At 39.6% G+C, this 18,036-nt stretch overlaps 1 protein-coding gene across 4 annotated transcripts in view; it reads right to left on the reverse strand.

Annotated features, from left to right (window-relative positions):
* Window positions 1–14,730, reverse strand: part of sh3pxd2b (SH3 and PX domains 2B) — a 47,092-nt gene extending 32,362 nt beyond the window's left edge. Inside the window, exons 1-2 of one of the 4 annotated variants that reach the window (XM_037748472.1) lie at window positions 14,261–14,730; window positions 9,541–9,621 (exon numbers count right to left, since the gene is read on the reverse strand). In XM_037748472.1, coding sequence (XP_037604400.1) covers window positions 9,541–9,621; window positions 14,261–14,332 — 153 coding nt within the window. In that variant the 5' untranslated portion in view covers window positions 14,333–14,730. The remainder of the gene's footprint in view (window positions 1–9,540; window positions 9,622–14,260) is intronic. The other 3 variants (XM_037748473.1, XM_037748474.1, XM_037748475.1) reach the window with 3 other exon arrangements.
* Window positions 14,731–18,036: the final 3,306 nt, after the last annotated feature.

Consider the following 18,036-nt stretch of genomic DNA (forward strand, 5'->3'; position numbering starts at 1 on the left):
ACCAAACCCTCATCCTACCGACTGGTTTCCCCACACACCCCAGAGGTATACTGTCATATCTCATAAGTGCTTTATTCTTTATCATTCCAATTTTTCATGACTTTGTCAATCAATTTATTCCTATAATGACTTCATATCATTGTTTTAATTAGTGCTTTTTAAAAAGACCAATGTATGGGGGTCCTCGGGGACCCCAGTCAAAAGCACACAGTGCAGCCTATGCAGTTAAAATAGATTAAATAGAATAGGCTTATAGCTAAAATGTTTGTTATGGGTCTTAATTTTAAAGTATCACACACTATCAGGGGGGTATGGGCACTCTGTCAGAAATAAGTTAACATTTTGCTTATGATGGTTGTTTCTTACAGAAGTTTATTCTTGGGGACCCCAGTCGGTATAGTCCTTGTATGTTAAATATGTTGGTTAGTCTTGGATTTGGTTGTAAGAAGAAAAAAAACATGACGTGGGCATGTTTAATTCTATCAGGCCAAAGATGAGGCTTTATGGTTGAATATCAAGACAGTTACGAATGACTTCTCTTTGGCTATGACGGCTAAAGCTCAGCGTTAGTTTCCCACTGTTAAGCAAAAGATAATACAAAGAAAGGGGGTAGTAAAGAGAGCCATGAACCCTCGTTTTCTACTAAAGCAAGACAAGGAAAGAGTTGAGTCAGCCCACTTTGGTCTTGTTGTTTCTTAAGACAGCAGAAGGTGAAAAAGGAATTCAGAAAAAAAGAATCACAACGCCACAATCTGCTTGGCTTATGAGTCAGTCGCTTCATCATTGACACAGTATTACCACCTTAAGAGAGACAGCAAACAAAGAGACAGGCAGACAGAGAGAGAGACCAACACAGAAGAGCCAATACCCCACACACTGTAATTGTTCCCATGTGTCTGACTGTGAGTGCAGACACACCCAGTCTCTGTGTCTACTCTAAACCTTGTATCTACTCTGTAATCAGAGCCACTCAAACAAGAAAAGGCATCTGGAGAGAGTAAAGATGTCTCTTCAAAATACCAGTTACATCATGTGCCCAACATCAAATATTCATGCTCTACAGGCAGGAGGATGACAGGCCAAGGTGGCGCACAGTCAAGCTCCACATGACTTTCCAAGGATATTCTCAAGTATGTTATTGTAAATTATATCCTGCTGAGTTCATTTCAGCTACAAGGAAATGTATGCCACATAGTACTATAATAATCTGTGGACACATCACACACTGATTATATGGAACATAGGTTACAAAAATGATAATTTCAGTCTATGAACTCATCAGTTCTGGATATGTACTATATCTCTGTATTTATGCCAATGCTGTCAGAATATTCAAAATGCAGTCAAAATGTTAAAGAGGACCTTTTATGTTTTTTCCATTTCCTTTAGTGTGTTATTTAGTTTTTTTGTGCATGTAAAAGGTCTGCGAAATTACAAAGCCCAAAGTCAAAGCCAAAGGGAGTTACTCTCCCCAACAGAAACACTGCTTGTGGACTGCCTGGAATGCTTTGATTGAAGTCCCGCCTTTTCTTCCGTAACGTGGTGATGTCACCAAGCAACACATTTTTCCTAGCAGCTAGTTTGGCACGCAATCAAACAAAGCTAGTTTGAGCAAAGCTGGAGCGGAGTTAGAAGCATTTGGTTCGGTTGACCAATCATAACAGTGGGCCAGCTGACCAATCAGAGCAGACTGGGCTTTTTGAGAAGGCAGGGCAGGAGCTCAGACATAGGGTGAAAAGAGGTGCCGCAGCCGGTATGAGAAAAGTAAAGAGTTTTTTGAACATCAAAGTATGCAAACATGTTCGAGTAGAAACCCCAAATACAAGTATGCACCTGAAAATAAACACAACAGGTCCTCTTTAAATTCAAACCCTAAACTGCAATGTTACTTTTTCCCAACTAATTGACTTGACAGAACCACTGGCTGACTCATTCTCTCGTTCACCAAAGCCCAATGAGGAGGAGATATATTGCTATTATTCTAATGAACAATGACAATGCTTGGAAGATATCTACATTTCCCTCAATAAAAAGAAAACACATAGCAAAGCTTTCATGTGCCAGGGAAATGGAATAATGGAAAAAATGAGCATGTTCAAAATCTGTTTACAACACACAGTCTCTTAGTTGTGATGTGTCAATGTTGATTTTACCACTACTACTTAAAAAAACAAACACATTTCAGTCATTGATTTACAACAGACCAAGTGCAGGAATGTAAAGAAGAACAAACATTTCCATTGTAAACATGTCATGTTACTAGTCTGTTTTATATGCCCAATAATGTGCAAGTGCACAACACTGTTATTTCATTCACCAAATTCTTGCTGATGCAGAGAGTAACGTAAACTTCCAACGGGCTGTAATTTGTCTAGTCCATATCCGCTTTAACCACATTGTCAGCCTTCAAATAAAAAGGCGTAATAAAGAAGATCTGAGACTCTCTTGAATGAGAGAACAATAGCTGCTCTCTTTGCAACATGCCTATCTCGGTAGTCCTCTAATTCTTTCACTCAGTCCACTGTACATTCATGCTTGAGGTCATTTTTAACCCTTTACAGACAACCATACTGTTAAGGCAACACCCCACATTTGTGAAGGGCTGAGCTGTTAGTCCACTTTTGAAGAAGTGAGAACAAAGATTGTATCCGTAAGCAGGATGAATGGATGGATGAGTAAATAACATCTATGTATCTTTAATATGCGTAAGACCTCAGTGTCCCTGTTTTAATAATAACAGACAGGTTTTCTTACTTTGATTAATACTATATGCCGATGTTAGCATGTAAACGCAAACGGCCATTACTGGGGTCTCATGGATGATTACAGGGCCTAGTAGGTACAGTTCAGTCGGTCTAAATAATTGTACTTTTAGTCAGAGGTGAAAGTAGGCCGGTACGGTCTGGCACTCCGTACCACTAAAAGATTCAGGATTGGTTCACAGTAACGGGAAGACGGGACAGCAGCTGAATGCCAAAACCCACAATACAACCCTTCACTCACGATCACATTTCCATCAAGAAAACACATCTGCTAATATCAGGTCAACATACAGTTAGTTACCTCCAACAAGGAGATTATATTTTCAGTTTGTTTGTACACGCATGAAGGTCTTTTCAGATGGGGAGCAACCCTCCGCCTGCGGGGTCTGAATGTGCTCCTCATGCAGACAAGCTCTCCGCGAGTAAACGTCAGGCGCTATGCATAGAAACCATGGAAACGGCCTCTGTGCACTACTGCAGGCTATGCATACCTGCCGATACAACCGTTTGATGTATCAGATATCCCTAATCACAGCTCGATTTGTTGGCACATGTGGCAATACTGTTTCACTTTCATTAACATTGCGAGGTAGGGCATTTGTGCTGCATTCATGTGGTGCCAGAATAATCGGAAATACAATATGCCCCCAGTCGTAACAACAACTCAAAACTCGAAAAGTTTTGTCAACATTTACGAATAATTCTCCAGCACTTTCACCATTCAAATAAATAATTTGCTATACATGATGTCTAGTGTTTCTAATTTCTTTCTACACCATACAGGCATTGAATCGCATGTTCGGGGATGCATGAAGCTGGGGGTGGGAGGAGAACAACATTAAGTGATGACGGCTGGGGTAGCCTGGTAGTACCGGCAAGAACTTCAATCTATTTTCACCCCTGCTTTTAGTTAGTCCCCGTAGCGTCATTCTCTTTGAACATATCCACCTCCTGAGAGGTCACAGCAGAAGGTCAGCTCAACAACAGCACCCAAGGGTCTGGTTGAGGCTCAGTGTTTCTCAAGTGCACTTCAGTAAATAAAGTGGCTTGACCCTGGATCATCAATTTGACGATCGTATCCCTGATCACTTAATAGGGATGGGGAATATGAATATCATTGTATATAATATAATTCTATATTTCAGCCTTGATATACAGTATATTGTTATATCCAACCACCATGCATCATTTGGTTGAAGATTTGAGCTTGTTACAGCAAGGTTGGCTCCAATGTAACTTGGGCTTCTTAAATGCTATCCTCATCTAACCCCTGAGTTACAGGACCATGGCACTGTTCTCATCAGAGGGATTAAGTGCTTACCCAAGAGTTACTGTTTTAATGTGGTGTGGGCCCACGCCACATTGAAAAGCCTGGGTATGCTGTATTTCTGGACTCCTTCTCTCTAGAGGCATATGACACAATTTGTCATTCACTGTCCGACGATACGATACGTATCATGATGCAGGGGTAACGATTCAAGATATTGCAATACTGTAAATAAGGCAATATATTGTGAGTTTTAGATCTAAGTTTAGGAAAACTGTCATAGTATAAAGAACACACCATCATATGCATACAATCTGAGTAAAAAATCACTATGTGAAATGGCTACTATGGGGACTAACACCTGAATACAATTGGACTCCTTGGATAAGTGTCTCAACTTCTGTCATACACAATTCTAAGGTTTTCTAGTTTCATTTGTTGCTAGTTCAGGCTAGCTTTAAAACTGAGCCCGCTACAACCTCTGGAAGACAGAATAGCGGCCGGCGGGCCATCCGATTTTTAAGATGTAAATTAAAGATTGATACAGTGTTTTGGAGAATCGATACAATATAAAAAAAAATTATATTGTGATATTCATGTATTGATATTTTCTTGCACTCCTAGTCACCAGTCTATCTCAAGATGTGAAGCACAACTTCCCAATCTCAGTTGTGCTATTTTAGAGCACAAGCGGAAGGAGGATCAATCTGTTTCTGTTTGGATTCTTGACATGCATGTGGTGACATTAGCAAGCGGGTTCATTTGTGCCCGTCTTCTCTCAGGCAGTCAACAACAATGAGCTATTTTCCTAAAACATGACTCATCCCAATGAAGGCTAGTCATTTGACAGACAACTGCAAATCATGCTGTCCAAGACAGCAAATGGTTAAGGAGCCATAAGGGGAAAAAAACAAAACAGAGCTCCCATATCACACTTGGCTTTCTGTCAGCCATGCTGCTTGGATACCACTTCCATCCCCAGCAGTCATAATCAAACACATATGAATAAGAAAATAAAAAAAAAAGAGTGTTATGGTGATGTTTAGCTTCAGAAGTTTGGTCTTTTGTATCAATTTCACTGAATCATCAGTCTCTGCAATAGTTCATCTTCATCTACCAAAGACAATTTCAGTGCATTAAACAGTTTTTGACAACACGTAATATTTTCTGACTGATTCATTATTCAGTCCACATCATCTAGATCCATAACACAAAATACTTTTGCCTATCTTTCAACCTCCCCTTAGTAAAAACACATGTTTTTAGTTATTTGAACCAGGAACAAACTGCCCTGCTTAAGGATACATACGGTACATGTTATTCTTCAAATGACTGTGTACAAGAAGGAAATGAGCACATTGTTGCTGCTTGGTGGAATGCACACAACAGGCAGCCCCGTTGCTTTAAGCAAAATAACCAGCCCCCCTTTAAAAAGTTTAGTTACTTGATTACTGGAAAATATGTGACAGCTGTGCAGCGCTGAATAAGCAAGTAGTGATGTATTGGATTGTTTTCCTACAGCTTTAAAGTAAAAGTGTCTCCTGTATCCAAAAGCGACTGGGAATGTTGGAAGACTAAGCTTGTGAAGTTGAGCGGACACGTGTGCAGCATGGAAACTGTTCTTAGTGACATGGAAACAAAATTGATGACCCCATTGCAAAAAGAATCTCTGCACTTTCCATCCTTCTGAAGCAACAGATCGGTCTATTTTTGGTCACAATTTAACACACTGGAACAGAGAGGGAAAAAACACCCACAGGTTTTATGTTAAAATGCTAATTGCTCAATTCGTTCTCTCCGTATTCAACAGCTCTCAAGACTAAACACATACTTTACATTACATACATTATTGCATAAGTGTGGGCAATAACTCTGTCTCATCATGCAGTCGTTCACCAGCATGAAAAAATGGATACTAAACTACCTGATGCTATTTAGGGGTAGAAGCTACACAGAAACTGTTGTGTGGGTGTTGCAGAAAAAAGGTGGGTGAGCAGTAGCAGAAATATCTCAGGTGAGAGAGTGATATGACGGTATATACTGGGGCTGGGACGATACACCTATCTCCCGATTCAATACTATCACGATACTTGGGTGCCGATTCGATATATATTGTGATTTTTAAGTATTGCGATTCAATATTACGATTTATGTTCACTTTTTTAACACTAGACCATGGGAAAAAGTTGAATCATACACTTCAAAGGACTTTTACTTTGGAAAATATCTAAATTAATACAGTCAAATTTTGATTTTCACCCAGTCAGAGATGTCCTGAAGTCAAATATATTTATCATTACTGGGTGACTTATTGCAACAGAACTACACTTAAAAAGGTGAAGGAATGTAAATTAGTATTAACCTTATAATTATCTAATGATACCCTGTGTGTGTTATTCTCCTTGTCATCAGGATCACTGTCTGCTCAACACAGCTTGGTGTAGATTCTACCTGCTTATAAAAAGAAACCAATATTGTGCCATCCAAATATGAAATATGGATATGTGCATTGAAACAACCAAGCAGATCTAAAAGAATACAAATTCCCTTAACAATTGTAGAAATCCAATTGAAGTCAGACTGAGTGAATAAACAGAGTCTGTGGTCAGTGAGGAAAGAGCACGTTTCAGCTGCTTGGTCCAGCTGTGTTGACAGGATGTGGTGAATAACACTTCCTGTCTGGCTCTGCGGCTTTTATATGACCAGTAAACTTCATGTGTCATTCTTTTACGGTATCATCTTTTCTATGTTCACATACACCCCTCTTTAATGAAAAGACAAGACAACATCATCAAGTCACAGAATGAGACACAACCAGAGCAGACGGGGAATAGGCAGCATAAGATGGAAAAAGGCAAAGGGGGATGACAGGAAATGAAGAAATGGTAACAAGAGGAGCTATATGACTCAGCTCTATGTCACTATTATTGCCAGGCACCTGGGATGACGCCTGATGATGTCAAACCACTGCCTTATTCCTCAACATAGTCCACTGTATAACAGTTCAAAATGATAAAATATCATGTTAAAAAGATTACATAAAATGCCGGCACATAAAACACGTATAATCCCTTTATGACAGAGGAGCTGATGAGATTTTGATCATTACAACTCGCCACTTTTCTGGAAGAAATACCCAAGCCTCAAGGTGGCTTACAATATGTCAATGCCAAATCTAACAGGAGATAAGAGATTGGCTTGTAATCTCTCCAGCTGGGTTTATCTACATCTCCCTCACCAGTGAGGGCCCACCCACAGGCTGTCAACGCAGCAGGAAGCAGCTGCATGGCCTGGCAGGCTGAGCACCTGCGGGGGAATGCCCATGCTGAAAATATCTCACATATGCTCATCTGGTTCAATGCCATTGATCCGATACTGTAGGTCTTTAGCATTGCAACTGGTAATTTGTGCTGAAGCATGGATGAAGTAAACATGGAATGATATTGTTGGAAGTGATAGGTGACAGTTAACTGTGTTTTATTAATATAGTTGGATGTTCTATAAGAGGCAACAGGAGAAATGTTGTGCTTTCCCAGCACACAAATGGCAACACTGATTCATTCTGATGCAACTATTATTCATCCGCTGCTAAGATTTCTGACTTTCAAAACTCACTTAGCCCTTTCTGAAAAGAAAACTCCCTTCTCATTGATATTTTGAAGGTTTCCCAAATCTCCTCCTCTTACTTAGTCACACTCACAAAGTCCAAAGAGCCTTCTTCTTGAGCCAAAAACATCAAAAGCAAAGCAGCGCCACGGCTGGATAATCAAACCAAATTTATTGAATTACCAACATTGTTATTCTTTCACCAAACTTAATTTACTTTAGTTGCAATGTTCAGAACATCAATAAATACTCTGATTACACAGTATATATGTAATTGAGAATAGCTACAGAAGCCAAAGACAGATGTTCAACCAACCATTCAGCCTAAATTCTGGGGGTGTAAAAAAAAAAAGAAAGGATACAACATAGTTTTGCGATATTTTGCGTGGCAATATTGTATCGATACACGGACGTCAAGTATGGATCTTTTATCATATAAACTATTAACCTCTTAACAATCGCTGTCTTTCAGAGGTTGTAGCGGGCTCAGTCTTAAAGCTAGAGTGAAGATACTGGTATCATGTGAAACTAGAGAACCTGCTCTACCTCATCGGGAAGAACGCTATATAACGCTCTAATGTTGTGCGAAATTTCGGCGAGGAAAACTGGCCATTTTCAAAGGGGTCCCTTGACCTCTGACCACAAGATATGGGAATGAAATATGCTTTATATGGCAGTTACAGCTGATAACGATAGTGGCCCAACCGACGGCGTCATAGCGTAAGCGCAGCGTCCACCCTCAGGTTTCCCCTCAGGTAAACACTGTTGTCTCTGTCAAGACTTTTACCATTGTTTGCACTGTTGCGCTGTTAGCACCACTAGCTACGAGCCACTGGCTTGCCGTCTGCCATGTTTAGAGCCGTTGAGAGGCAATAGAAATGCTCCAAATCGCGTATTTAGCTCCTTTAATTACAAGGATCTATATTGGTAAAAGCTTTTATAAGACGAGTAAAGTTCTTTAACTGTTGTTGCAGGTCTTACTGATTGACAACAGTTCAACAGTGGCCATATGACTAAACACCCCTTTAAATGTTATCAGTAAAGGGCAGATAACAGCCCTTAATGTTTTTAGCCAATCTGTGTTTATTACACTACAAAGATTACTTTTCATAGTTACACATGGACTTTTACTTTGTCATGGCCTCAAAAAACAGAAAGTTGCTACAGTTAAAAAACAATCATGAGTGTGATAGGAGCTGATTCATACGTAAGACTGTTGGCAGCTTTTGAAGCCTTAAGTCAAACTAATATTATTAATGAAATGGTTTGTATTCATCCGCTCAATATGACACTTGCAGCCTCAGAAAAACCTCTGTGGAGCATTAGAATTCTGGATTTCATCGCTCACGCATTGACCATCCTAATCAATTAAAAGGAATGTAATCCAATTAGGGCTGACGGTATGCCCCGCCTAAATTGACTTTGTGCTCATTAATAGTGCTTGCCTTTCTGTGTTTCCTGGAGTCCACGCTCTCTGAGCAAGGACGTGGCCGAGGCCTCCGATCCATTACCTTCGAAAGAGGAACGGAAACTAGGATACTAATGAGATTCCCTCCTTGTGCAACACACGCTGCCAGCGTGACGCTCGAGAGTGATTCAGACATTTCTGTGGTCATCAGTGTGGTCGTCGCATTCATCACTGTCCTCTATTAACTTCATTGGGACATTTTCCGACTCCTCTCGCACAATTTAATTGCCAGTGTCATATGGGTGGAGCAGGGAGAGCTTTGGCTACAAGCACTAGGTCTACAGGGGGACAGCGTTGTATGGAGAGAGGAGTTACATTTACTTTCCTGACCTATGCTAGTCTTGTCCCACTCCTTGTCCCCTAAAACATGCAATTGCACACACAACTACAGTAGACATACCAAAGACACACAGTTACTCATGCACACACGTACTCACCTGGAGGTCAAAGAACTTGCTGTAGCGTCTGTAAATGCTTTCTGTGCTGCCATCGCTCCAGGACACTTTGATGATGTAAACCTGGAAAAAACAAAAGACAAAAATAAGTGGAACATTTAAACTAACAAATAGCCATTATTGTCAACCACTTGAAAATCCAAACCCCCCCCTGGGGCATCACTCCTGACTCATGGTGCCGGTAACTGGCAGTGCTGTGACTCCCAGAGGAAGGTAGCATGAGGAAAGGCAAACAGCACGCTTGTCACACAGGCAGCGGTCACTGTCATCATCCGTTCACATGAACACAGTACTAGGAATATGTGATTATTTCATTTCCTAGTCCATCTGCGTCACTTCCTGCTGAAGAGGAAGTCATTATCCTGTATAGATGCAGCAGATTTGACAATGCTGTCTTTTCAAAATTACTGAGAAACATTGTTGTAGCAGCTGTTCCCATAAAGACCTGAGCAGCAAAAGCAGCAATGGAAATATCAATTCATGAGTTTGATGTGAAGCCTTCAATATATATAACTGCAGATTCCATCAGCCTCATATTAAAGTGTAACTTCTGTATTTTTCAACCTGGAATATATTTACCCACGGTTTTGTGTCTAATTGACTAATAGGGACAACAATTTCTGAAATTGGTCCAGTATTGAGGGAGAGCACTGCGGACGGCAGCTGCTCACAGGCTGCAATGTGGTGCTATTGGGGCAAGCTGGTACTGTCATTTACGCCCACTAAAAGTGCTTGTTTTTGCCATGACAGGCTCTGATTGTTATTATAAGTGTCTGACATTATGGAAAGAGTCTCACTCAAGGAGAAGTCTCGTTCTAAAATCTGAAGAGGTGACATGGGGAAATAGGGTCCAGGTGGAAAAATACCAAGGTTACCCTTTAACCAAAATAAAACAGCACAAAGCATCCAACCAAAAGCTTATAGCCTAATCATTGTCGTCTACAGGCAACAGACACAGTTCTTTATTTTGTTGAAGAATAAGAGGAGGGGAGAGGCAGGGAGGTGATTGGAAACTCCCCGGTGGCTTGCTGTGTCTGGCTGAATGCTGTTGGCCCCACTCCCAGACCTCCTCTGGCCTCGCTCTCACTTTCAGGGCAGTACAGTCAGATATGGCCATGGATGGACCAACTACAGGAGCTATATAGACCAGCAGGGAGGCTGTCTTCATTGAATAAAAAGAGTTATGTGTCAGTGTGTAAACTTAAACCAATGGAGGGCCGTCTATACTAGAGATGTTCCAATACCATTTTTTCCCTCACGATACCCATACCTGAACGTGCGTATCGGACGATAACGAGTACCGATCCGATACCAGTTTTTAAAAACACGTCACTGTTTTACTGGTGGTATTTTCCTGTGTAAGATATTGCCAAATTGCGTATGTTTTGCTAGCTCTGGTTAGCGTTACACTCTCCGTTAGCACCTGCCCTATCAGTACTGCACATGTGCAAATCTCAACAGAGATGAGGAAGAAGCGAGAGGGCTCACTCGTTATCTACTTCCATCATCAGCTGCAGAAAAGCGATCCCGGTGTCCGAAAATCCATGATGGAAGTAGCTAACGAATGAGTTTCTTTCTCATCTCTGTTGAGCGTTGCACATGCGCAGTACCGATCGATCAGGCAGGATGTATGGATCGGGTAGCGAGTGACTAGTATTGCTGTGTAGCGTAAATGAGCTGATAAATAATATGATGACGTGTTATTGGATCGGTGCATAGACTTGCATACTCGCCGATACTTGATGCACTTTCGATACTGTTATCGGAACAACTCTAATATATACAATAACACAAGCATAGTGACTATTTCTTGGGTATTGCCTGTGGGTGGACAATAACTATTTGCTTAATTCTAAACAATTAAGAACCATTATATGCAAAAGGGTTTTCCATTTCCTTGCTACAGTCTATAAACATAATTAAGACAAATAATCTACAAGTACAGCACCTATGATGGTAAATGAGGCTGAAGCTATAGCTCTGAGGAAGAAAGGGAAAGGCTATAACTTGAGCTATAAAAGCTTCTCTGGGCAATGAAACACTAATACTGGCCGTAAAATGCTCTTATATCTGTAAGTGTCTTAGGAATGTGATTTTTCAGGTGTTTTTCCTTCCTACGGGATTGGTTCAAATCTGATGAGCAGTAGCGCTATAAGCTGCTTTTTTGTACACTTAACCCGCACCTCCAGGGTTCTGGAAGATTTTAAGGTAACAAGAGTACAACACGGAGAGCAAACAGACAGATGGAGAAGACACGGGACCTCGAGAACTCTGCGTCCTTGACCACTAACACTCACAGCGGTGTAAGGTCTGTTGGTCCTTCAACCCAGGCATCATTTTCACACATACATGGATGCAGACCAACATACGAGTACACACACCATGTACACGGAACTAACACGAACACCTCCTAAGGCCTTGGCAGTGGCTCTCACTGTTTGGCCCGCTACATCATATGATGTCATACGTGTTACTCTAAAAATGGACTGTGTGCACTTTTGCAGACAATTTCACCCACATGTATCCCCCAGAATGATGAAAGCTCCATTGTTTAAGAATTGCAGAAAAGCGAGCAATGGGTCTTTTGTCTATTTGACATTCTTGTCTCCCACACAACTTTGCAGTACCAACGGGAAATGATTTTAGAAACAGGAAAAATATTCACACATTGATTCTTGTTCTTCTTCTCTCCCTACTTTTGTCCTGCTCACCCCCACACACGGTAATGGTAGTGGAACAGATTCCTAAATTGGCACAGATACTGTACGCCAATAGAGAGACACTGTTAATGAGATAACCCTATAGCATTATCACCTGACATCAGGATATTATCACTTTTAACGTCTCTAGGGCTGCAACTAAGGATTATTTTTTATTGTCGAATAATCTGTTGACTATTTTTTAGTTGTTTGGTCGATAAAATGTCAGAAAATGGTAAAAAAAATGTCGATCAGTGTTTCCCAAAGCCCAAGATGACGTCCTCAAATGTCTTGTTTTGTCCACAACTGAAAGATATTCAGTTTACTGACATAAAGGAGTAAAGAAACCAGAAAAAATTACTCAAACCGATTATCAAAATAGTTGGCAATTAATTTAATAGTTGACAACTCATCGATTACTTGTTGCAGCTCTAAAAGTCTCCAACTTAACACAGCAGAACTGGAGCTATTCTGCATAAATAGTCTAATTATTGGCTATAAAAAGCAGACATGTCCAATTAAAGTAAAGCCCTAAAGCAGGCGTTAACTGAAAACTGTACAATGTGCCGTACTAAAAAACTGAAGTAACAAAACAACACATGACATATGGTTTGTAATGTTTAAACCCTTCCCTTGTTCAAACATTGCCTTGTGTTCACTGTGATGACCTTAAACTCTACTTCCTGGTTACCTACCAGTGCCTGTATGTATTTACGAGCAAATTGAAGAGCCTCAGGCGCGACAAAGCTGGAATGCTCAATTTGAACTCATGGGGATTAGTCTGGATGTTTTCAGGACTGGATTGATTTGCCTATTAAAATGTTTTCTGATGGCACACACACACACACATAGCTGCAGGCTATAGGAGAAGCACTACTTTGTTTGACTGCAGACTCTGGTAGAATTAGTACAATGCCTATATATTCACATATATACATGTGATACTGAGTTGCTGAGGGTCATCTTGAATGTATGCAGACTGAGAGGATGAAAGGTCACATGAGTTAGATCCATTTGGTGACCATAATTCCTCTGAGTATAAAACAAAAGATGCTGGTTAAATCTGAAAACCCAAACAAAGAAGTGATAAACCCCAACATTAGTCTGACTCAGACAAGCTGAAAAACAGCCAGGAATGAGACTCTGTAACTCTTTAAGGTTGTCAAACGTCAGTGTTCAATGTCTTTTCTTCACTGTATGGTATCTAATAACTCAGTTTCTTCACTGATGTTAAACATGTGATACTGAGTTGCTGAGGGTCACTTGAATGTATGCAGACTGAGAGGGTGAAAGGTCACATGAGTTAGACCATAATTATCGTATAAGACAAAAGATGCTGGTTAAATGTTAAAACCCAAACAAAGAAGTGATAAACCCCAACATTAGTCTGACTCAGACAAGCTGAAAAACAGCCAGGAATGAGACTCTGTAACTCTTTAAGGTTGTCAAACGTCAGTGTTTAATGTCTTTTCTTCACTGTATGGTATCTAATAACTCAGTTTCTTCACTGATGTTAAACATGTGATACTGAGTTGCTGAGGGTCACTTGAATGTATGCAGACAGAGAGGGTGAAAGGTCATAAGAGTTAGATCCATTTGGTGACCATAATTCCTCTGAGTATAAGACAAAAGATGCTGGTTAAATCTGAAAACCCAAACAAAGAAGTGATGAACCCAACATTAGTCTGACTCAGTCAAGCTGAAAAACAGCCAGGAGCAACTTGAACTCTGTAACTCTTTAAGGTTGTCAGTGATAATGTCTTTTCTTCACTGTCTGGTATGTTTAGGATCTCATAAATCTCCACTGATTGTAGTGCTAACAGTGTAAAACTAAAGAGTCTGATCAACAGTCCACTTGGGCTGGCTTTGGTAAACTGTAATTTGATCCTCCCTTTGTTTTTACTTTTACCGACAGGAAAAGAGAGAAGTGTTGCAAAATAGCCCTGATCTGTTCCCCACTTTAAGCTCTGCTGTTGCTGTTGTCATAATGAAAGTCATCTTACGTAGTGTTTGTTTGGATTCCTCCGTTTCTGGACATCTTGCACTGTTACTTCTAGCACTGTGCGCCGTGGCATGGTGTCCTCTTCTCTCTCTCTCTGCGCCTCCGTTACAAAGAAAAGAAAAACAGAAAATCCCGGTTGGAGGGTTTTTTACGAGCGATCAAAAGAGAAAGTTTCGCTTCTTTTTTGTCATCCGATCAGCTCCGTCTGTGACCTCTGAATGCAACAAATGCTTCTTTTCTTTTCCCCCCTCAGTAAAAAGCTGTCTACGTCAGATTTCCTGTCCAACATTCAGCCTGCTCAGAAAGCCAGAAGTTACTAGTCGGTCGGTTTCTTGTTGGTTTCCCGTCCCGTTTGACGTCTCCAACCAAACTCCCAGCCTATCCCAGCTCGCCCACTCCCACTGAGCGACTGGGACGCTTCATTATCCTGCTCCATGGACCAGCCCTCCAGCCCTCCAGCGTCACAGCAGACCACAGCAGGCTGCAGGCTGCAGGAGGACTCAGCTATGGGTTCAATCCAACGCACTTAAAGCTGTATCAACGTTATACTGGGTGGGAACATTTTCATCCACATGTATCAAACACTCTTAATGTCAATAATCCATAAAATACACAGATTTAAAAAAAGGGAGTGGATAGTGAAATATAGGGTAAGTTGCCAGTAAAGTGGGACACTGCGTAATGTGGGACAATGTGTGTCTTCCTCAAACAAATACAAGTCAATAACAATATTGATATTTAATGTTAATGCTTCAAAACTATTATAGTCTTATTCAGCAAATTTGACTTTTTTTTTTATTTTTTTAAATTACTCAAACCGATTAATAATCAAAATAGTTGGCGATTAATTTAATAGTTGACAACTCATCGATTACTTGTTGCAGCTCTAAAAGTCTCCATCAACTTAACACAGCAGAACTGGAGCTATTCTGTGTAAATAGTCTAATTATTGGCTATAAAAAGCAGACATGTCCAATTAAAGTAAAGCCCTAAAACAGGCATGACTGAAAACTGTACAATGTGCCGTACTAAAAAACTACAAAACAACAAATGCCACATGACATATGGTGTGTAATGTTTAGGCCTGTTACTGGGTGGGAACATTTTCATCCACATGTATCAAACACTCTTAATGTCAATAATCCATAAAATACACAGATTTTAAAAAAAGGGAGTGGATAGTGAAATATAGGGTAAGTTGCCAGTAAAGTGGGACACTGCCTAATGTGGGATAAGCTCCAGTGGGTGTAGGTCTTCCTCAAACAAATCAAAGTCAATAATGATATTTAATGTTAATGCTTCAAAATTATTATAGTCTTATTCAGCAAATTTGACTTTTTTTTTTATTTTTTTAAATTACTCAAACCGATTAATAATCAAAATAGCTGGCGATTAATTTAATAGTTGACAACTCATCGATTACTTGTTGCAGCTCTAAACATCTCCATCAACTTAACACAGCAGAACTGGAGCTATTCTGTGTAAATAGTCTAATTATTGGCTATAAAAAGCAGACATGTCCAATTAAAGTAAAGCCCTAAAACAGGCATGACTGAAAACTGTACAATGTGCCATACTAAAAAACTATAAAAAAAACAACAAATGCCACATGACATATGGTGTGTAATGTTTAGGCCTGTTACTGGGTGGGAACATTTTCATCCACATGTATCAAACACTCTTAATGTCAATAATCCATAAAATACACAGATTTAAAAAAAGGGAGTGGATAGTGAAATATAGGGTAAGTTGCCAGTAAAGTGGGACACTGCGTAATGTGGGACAATGTGTGTCTTCCTCAAACAAATACAAGTCAATAACACTATTGATATTTAATGCTAATGCTTCAAAACTATTATAGTCTTATTCAGCAAATTTTGACTTTTTTTTTTTTTTTTTTAATTACTCAAACCGATTAACCGATTATCAAAATAGTTGGCGATTAATTTAATAGTTGACAACTCATCGATTACTTGTTGCAGCTCTAAACGTCTCCATCAACTTAACACAGCAGAACTGGAGCTATTCTGTGTAAATAGTCTAATTATTGGCTATAAAAAGCAGACATGTCCAATTAAAGTAAAGCCCTAAAACAGGCATGACTGAAAACTGTACAATGTGCCATACTAAAAAACTATAAAAAAAACAACAAATGCCACATGACATATGGTGTGTAATGTTTAGGCCTGTTACTGGGTGGGAACATTTTCATCCACATGTATCAAACACTCTTAATGTCAATAATCCATAAAATACACAGATTTTAAAAAAGGGAGTGGATAGTGAAATATAGGGTAAGTTGCCAGTAAAGTGGGACACTGCCTAATGTGGGATAAGCTCCAGTGGGTGTAGGTCTTCCTCAAACAAATCAAAGTCAATAATGATATTTAATGTTAATGCTTCAAAACTATTATAGTCTTATTCAGCAAATTTTGACTTTTTTTTTTTTTTTTTTTAATTACTCAAACCGATTAATCGATTATCAAAATAGTTGGCGATTAATTTAATAGTTGACAACTCATCGATTACTTGTTGCAGCTCTAAAAGTCTCCATCAACTTAACACAGCAGAACTGGAGCTATTCTGTGTAAATAGTCTAATTATTGGCTATAAAAAGCAGACATGTCCAATTAAAGTAAAGCCCTAAAACAGGCATGGCTGAAAACTGTACAATGTGCCATACTAAAAAACTATAAAAAAAACAACAAATGCCACATGACATATGGTGTGTAATGTTTAGGCCTGTTACTGGGTGGGAACATTTTCATCCACATGTATCAAATACTCTTAATGTCAATAATCCACAAATACACAGATTTAAGAAGAGGAGTGGATGGAGAGTGAAATATAGGTTAAGTTGCTGTAAAGTGGGATAATGCCTAATGTGGGACACCTAAGCTCCAGTGGGTGTAGGTCTTCCTCAAACAAATAATAGTCAATAATGATATTTTATGTCAATGCTTCAAAACTATTATAGTCTTTATTCATTAATATTTATTAGGGTGACCAGATCCTAACAAACCAAATGTGGGACAAAGAGTATGTTTGTGTGGGACAATATGGGACATGTTACAAAGGCTGAGAGATATAGTCTACAATTTTGATATGTCTAACTATCTTCAATAATAAACATTTGTATTTTGCTCCTTATGTTGTAACATCTCTATGCTTTGCCCGAATGCATCCGTCTTTGTTGTAGCCGCTCTTCCTTTTCTTTGTGATAGTTTCCATCATATTCCGCCTGAATCTGAACTGTTTGGGACTTTGCGGTGACTCTTAATTTTCTCCGTTGGGTGTGTAGCGTAGCAAAGACGATGAAATGTTAACCTGCACTTGACCTACGTGTGCGCAGTTTGACAGCAAACACAGCCCTGTGATGACAGCCTTCTCTGCTTTCTTCACAGCCATTGGATAAAAGCCAGATTTTTAGAAAAGCGTCTGTCCTGCAGTGGTTTGACTTTTGAAAACTAGAACCAATGAAAATGTGGGACATTGTCTCAAATTTGAATTTCTATTATTCAAATGAGTTAAGGTTTCCCCAGTTGGTAGGTCTATTACCACTGTAAGGACAGCCTTTTAAAGCAAATTTGATGTATGAACTTGGGAATCTAGGTTCAAGTGTCTTGAACTATTGTGTTGTTTGTTGCACCCACTATTGGTCAATTTGAAAATGTCTGAAAGGAAACAACATACAGTTCTGTTCCACGTTTCATGATAATTGGATGCAAATGTATTATAGATAATTATGTGAATTATGGCTAATTTTGTAATTTGCTC

This window comes from Sebastes umbrosus, chromosome 17, assembly GCF_015220745.1.
Source record: "Sebastes umbrosus isolate fSebUmb1 chromosome 17, fSebUmb1.pri, whole genome shotgun sequence".
Taxonomy (NCBI): Eukaryota; Metazoa; Chordata; class Actinopteri; order Perciformes; family Sebastidae; genus Sebastes; species Sebastes umbrosus.